The sequence below is a fragment of the Procambarus clarkii genome, unplaced genomic scaffold (genome assembly GCF_040958095.1).
Source record: "Procambarus clarkii isolate CNS0578487 unplaced genomic scaffold, FALCON_Pclarkii_2.0 HiC_scaffold_98, whole genome shotgun sequence".
Taxonomy (NCBI): Eukaryota; Metazoa; Arthropoda; class Malacostraca; order Decapoda; family Cambaridae; genus Procambarus; species Procambarus clarkii.
In genome coordinates, this window is record NW_027189131.1 from 3,638,499 (window position 1) to 3,645,157 (window position 6,659).

Sequence of the window (6,659 nt, forward strand, 5' to 3'; positions counted from 1 at the left end):
CAGCGACTTGGACACAGTCACTTGGCCACAGCTACAAGGACACAAATACTTAGACACAACCACTTGGAACTATCCACTTGTACACAGTCACTTGGACAAAGCGTCTTGCACACAACCACTTTGACACAGCTAATTGGGACACAGCCACTTCGACACAGGCATTTTGCACACAGCTACTAGTAAACAATCACTTGGGACAAAGCCACTTGGACAAAGCTACTTAAACACAGTCACTTGAACTCAGTCACGTGGACGCAGTTCACGTGGTCACAGGTCACAGTCACGTGGACACAGTCACTTAGACACAGCCACTTGGATACAGCAACTTGGACATATTCACTTGGACACAGCCACTTCGACACAGTCGCTTGGACACAACCACTTCGACACAGTCACTTGGACAGAACCACTTGGACACAGCCAATTGGACACAACCACGTGGACACAGTCACTTGGACACAGTCACTTGGACACAGTCACTTGGACTCATTCTCTTGGACACAACCACTTGTACACAACCACTTGGACACAGTCACTTGGATACAACCACTTATAAACAGGCACTTGGACACAACCACTTGGACACAGCCACTTGGACACAGCCTTTTGGGCACAACCACTTGTACACAACCACTTGGACACACTCATTTGAACACAGCTTTTTGGACACAATCCCTTGGACACAACCAGTTGGACACAGCCACTTGGACACAGCCTCTTGAGCACAACCACTTTCACAAAGCTAATTGGACACAGACACTTCGACACAGCCACTTGGACACAGTCATTTGGACACAGCCATATGGAAACAACCACTGGGACACAGCCACTTAGACACAACCACTAGGACATAGGCACTAAGACACAGCCACTTAAACACAGTCACGTGGACACAGTCACTTGGACACAGCCACTTGGACACAGCCACTTGGACACAGCCACTTAGACACAGCCAATTGGACACAAATACTTGGACACAGTCACTTGGACACAGTCACTTGGACACAGTCACTTGGACTCAGTCTTTTGGACACAACCACTTGGACACAACCACTTGGACACAGTCACTTGGACACAGCCTTTTGGGCACAACCACTTGGACAAAACTACTTGGACACACTCACTTGAACACAGCCTTTTGGGAACAACCACTTGGACACAACCGTTGGACACAGCCACTTGGACACAGGTATTTGGACACAGCCACTTGGAAACAACCACTTGGATACAACCACTTGGGCACAGCCACTTGGGCATAGTCACTTGTACACAGTCACGAGGATACAGTCATTTGGACAAAGTCACGTGGACACAGTCACTTGGGCACAGTCACTTGGATACAACCACTTGGGCACAGTCTCTTGGACAAAGTCACGTGGACACAGCCACTTGGACACAGTCACTTGGACTCAGTCTCTTGGACACAACCTCTTGGACACAATCACTTGGACACAGTCACTTGGACACAACTTTTTGGGAACAACCACTTGTACACAGCCACTTATAATGAGGCACTTGGACACAGTCACTTGGACACAGCTGCTTGGACACAGTCATTTGGACTCAGCCACATGGACACAGCGACTTCGACACAGCCCCTTGGACATATCCACTTGGACACAGCCACTTGAACACAGTTACTTAGACACGCCACTTTGACACTGTCACTTGGACAGAGCCACATGGACACAACCAATTGGAAACAACAACTTGGACACAGTTTTTTGGGCGCAACCACTTGGACACAACCACTAGGACAACGCTTCTTGGGCACAACCACATTGACACAGCGAATTGTACATACCCACTTGAAGACTGACACTTGGGCACCGCCATTTGGAAACAACCACTTGGACACAGCAACTTGGACACAGTCACTTGGAAACAACCACTTGGAAACAACCACTTGGACGCAGCTGCTTTGACACAGCCTCTTGGACACAATTACTTGGACACAATCACTTGGACACAACTACTTGGACACAGCCTCTTGGATAGAGTCACTTGGACACAGCCACCTTGGCACAGTAACTTCCACAGAGTCACTTGGACATAATCATTTGAACACAGTGACATGGGCACAGCCATTTGGACACAGGCACTTGGGCACAGTAACTTAGACACAGACACTTGGACACAGACACTTGGACACAGCCACTTGGACACAACCACTTGGACACAACCACTTGGACACAGTAACTTGGACACATCCACTTGAACACATCCTCTTGGACACACCCACTTTGACCCAACCATATGGATAGAACCACTTGGACACATCCACATTGACACAGGGACATGGACACAGTCTCCTGTACACAGTCACTTGGACAAAGTTACTTGGTTACAGTCACTTGGACACATCACTTGGACACAGCCACTTGGACACAGACACTTGGACATATCAAATAGGACACAGGCACTTGGGCACAGCCACCTGGACAAAACCACTTGGACACATCACTTGGACACAGCCACTTGGACACAGACACTTGGACATATCAAATAGGACACAGGCACTTGGGCACAGCCACCTGGACAAAACCACTTGGACACAGTCACTTACACACAGCTAATTGGACACAGCCAATTAGACACAACCATTTCGACACAGTCACTTGGGCACAGTCTTTTGGACACAGTCACTTGGACTCAGTCTCTTGGACACATTAACTTCGACACAACCACTTATAAAGAAGCACTTGGACACAGCCACTTATAAACAGACACTTGGAAACAACCACTTGGACACAGCTGCTTGGACACAGTTACTTGGACACAGCCACATGGACACAGCCCCTTGGACACAGCCACTTGCGCACGACACTTTGACACACCCACTTGGATACAGCTGCTTGGACACAGCCAGTTTCACACAGCCACTTGCGCCCAACTACTTGGACACAGTGACTTGGGCACAGCCATTTGGACACAGGCACTTGAACACAGCCACTTAGACACAGCCGCTTGGACACAGCCACTTGAACACAACCACTTGGACACAGTCACTTGGACACAGGCACTTGGACACAACCATTGGGACACAGCCACTTGGACACAGCCACTTAGACACAGTTACTTGGACACGCCACTTGGTCAAAGTCACTTGGACACAGCCACTTGGACACAACCACTTGGACACAGCCTCTTGGGAACAACCACTTGGACAGAACCACTTCGACACAGTCACTTGGTCACAGCAACTTGGAAACAGCCAATTGGACACAACCACTTGGACACAGGAACTTGGACACAGGCGATTGCACACAGCCATTTGGACACAGTCACTTGGACACGGTCACTTGGACACAGCCACTTGGACACAGCCACTTTGACATAGGCAATTGGACTCAGCAACTTAGACCCAGTCACTTGGACACAGGCCCTTGGACACAACCACTTGTTCACAATCACTTGGACACAGCCACTTAGACACAACCACTTAGACCCAGCCACTTGGACACAGGCACTTGGACACACCCACTTGGACACAGCCACTTAGACACAACCACTTGGACACAACCACCTGGACACAGTCGCTTGGACTCAACCACTTAGACCCAGCCACTTGGACACAGGCACTTGGACACAGCCACTTGGACACAACCACGTGGACAGAACCACTTGGAAACATCAACATTGACAAAGGGACATGTACACAGTCACTTGGACACAGTTACTTGGACATAGAAACCTGAACACAACCACTTGGACACAGCCACTTGGACACAAACACATGGACACAGCAAATAGGACATAGGCACTTGGACACAGTCACTGGGACACAACCACTTGGACAGAACCACTTTGACACATCCACATTGACACTGGGACTTGGACACAGCCACTTAGACACAACCACATGGGCACTGGGACTTGGACACAGTCACTTGGACACAACCACTTTGATACAGTTACTTGGAGACAGTCACTTTGATACAGTTTCTTGGAGACAGTCACTTTGACACAGTCACTTGGCCACAGCCACTTGGACACAACCACTTGGATACAGTCACTTAGAATTAGAAACAGAGCAATGCAAAAGATGTACAGTGACCACAACACAGCAGTTGCAACATCAGGATCTGCGGGTTGGTACAAGAATTCAATCAACTACGAACCACTTAGTTTGATGAAAGGGAACAGTAGAGCAACAGAAGTGCACTTACATCGCATCAGTCTTGGATACCCATGTGCATGGGAAATAGGCTTACAGGTTCCGGATGATGAGAGGAAATGTCAACACTGTGGAGAAATGCCCGACAGACCACTGGAACATTATCTAACACAGTGCACAGTTACAAACCCATTAGGATTTCAACTTAGATTCAACCGAACAGAAGAAGTTGTTAAACACATATGGCAAAATCTTACTGAAACGACCATACGAGTAATAAATACTCATACTCCACCCAAGTAAAACAGAAACAAGCAACACTTAGTGGGCCAGCCAGAGGCTTAGGGCCGGCACAGGAATATACCTGCAAAAAAAAAAAAGTCACTTAGACGCCATCACTTGGACACAGCCACTTGACCACAGTCACTTGGGCACAGCCACTTGGACTCAGCCACTTGGACTCAGCCTCTTGGACACAACCACTTGGACACGATCATTTGGACACAGCCACTTGGGCACAGCCTCTTGGATAGAGTCACTTAGACATAGCCACTTGGGTACAGTCACTTGGACACAGTCACTTGGACACAGCCACTTGGACACAGCCTTTTGGACACAGCCACTTCGACACAGTCACTTGGACACAGCCACTTGGACACAGATACTTGGACACAACCACTTGGACACATTTACTTGGACACAGTCACTTGGACTCAGTTAATTCGACACAATCACTTGAACTCAGTCAATTCGACACAGTCACTTGGACACAACCACTTCCACACAGCCTCTTGAACACAGTCACTTAAACACAGCCACATGGACACAACCACTTGGACACAGTCACTTGGACGCATCCACTTGAACGCCAGTCACTTGGAATCAGCAACTTTGGCACTGCCACTAGACCACAGTCACTTGAGCACAGCCACTTGGACTCAGCCACTTGGACTCAGCCACTTAGACACATCCACATGGATACTGGTACATGGACACAGTTACTTGGTCACAGCCACTTGGACACAACCACATGGACAAAGCCATATAAATAAAGTCACTTGGACGCAGCCACTTGAACACAGTCACTTGGACACATCCACTTGGGTGCAGTTACTTGGACGAAGGCACTTGGAAACAGGCACTTGGACACAGACACTAGGACACAAGCACTGGACTCAGTCACTTAGACAGAGTTACTTGGAGACAGCCACTTGGACTCAACCTCTTGGACAGTCGTTAGATACAATCACTTGGACACAACCACTTCGACACAGCTACTTGGACACAGTAACTTGGGCACAGCAAAGGGGACACTGGCACTTGGACACAGCCACTTGGACACAACCACTTGGACAGAACCACTTGAACACAGTCACTTGGAATCAGCAACTTTGGCCTTACCACTTGACCACAGTCACTTGAACACAGCCACTTGGACTCAGCCACTTGGACACAGAAACTTGGACGCAGAAAATTGGACACTGACACTTAGACACAGTCACTAGGACACAAACACTTGGACACAATCACTTGGACGTTGTCACTTGGACACAGCCACTTGGCAACAGCCACTTGGACACAGTCACTTGGACAGAACTACTTGGACACAACCACAGCCACTAGGACATAAACACTTGGTCACAACCACTTAGACACAGTCATTTGGACACAGCCACTAGGACACAAACTCTTCGACAAAATCACTTGGACACAGCGACTTGGACACAGTCACTTGGCCACAGCTACAAGGACACAAATACTTAGACACAACCACTTGGAACTATCCACTTGTACACAGTCACTTGGACAAAGCGTCTTGCACACAACCACTTTGACACAGCTAATTGGACACAGCCACTTCGACACAGGCATTTGCACACAGCTACTAGTAAACAATCACTTGGACAAAGCCACTTGGACAAAGCTACTTAAACACAGTCACTTGAACTCAGTCACGTGGACGCAGTTCACGTGGTCACAGGTCACAGTCACGTGGACACAGTCACTTAGACACAGCCACTTGGATACAGCAACTTGGACATATTCACTTGGACACAGCCACTTCGACACAGTCGCTTGGACACAACCACTTCGACACAGTCACTTGGACAGAACCACTTGGACACAGCCAATTGGACACAACCACGTGGACACAGTCACTTGGACACAGTCACTTGGACACAGTCACTTGGACTCATTCTCTTGGACACAACCACTTGTACACAACCACTTGGACACAGTCACTTGGATACAACCACTTATAAACAGGCACTTGGACACAACCACTTGGACACAGCCACTTGGACACAGCCTTTTGGGCACAACCACTTGTACACAACCACTTGGACACACTCATTTGAACACAGCTTTTTGGACACAATCCCTTGGACACAACCAGTTGGACACAGCCACTTGGACACAGCCTCTTGAGCACAACCACTTTCACAAAGCTAATTGGACACAGACACTTCGACACAGCCACTTGGACACAGTCATTTGGACACAGCCATATGGAAACAACCACTGGGACACAGCCACTTAG

General features: G+C 48.5%; 1 protein-coding gene across 1 annotated transcript; it reads left to right on the top strand.

Moving 5' to 3' along the window:
• The first annotated feature begins 4,936 nt into the window (after positions 1–4,936).
• On the top strand, positions 4,937–6,659 carry LOC138360168 (uncharacterized). Its single transcript, XM_069320113.1, has 2 exons — positions 4,937–5,404; positions 5,790–6,659. Exons 1-2 carry the CDS (start codon positions 4,937–4,939, stop codon positions 6,657–6,659), a joined length of 1,338 nt encoding a protein of 445 aa, XP_069176214.1.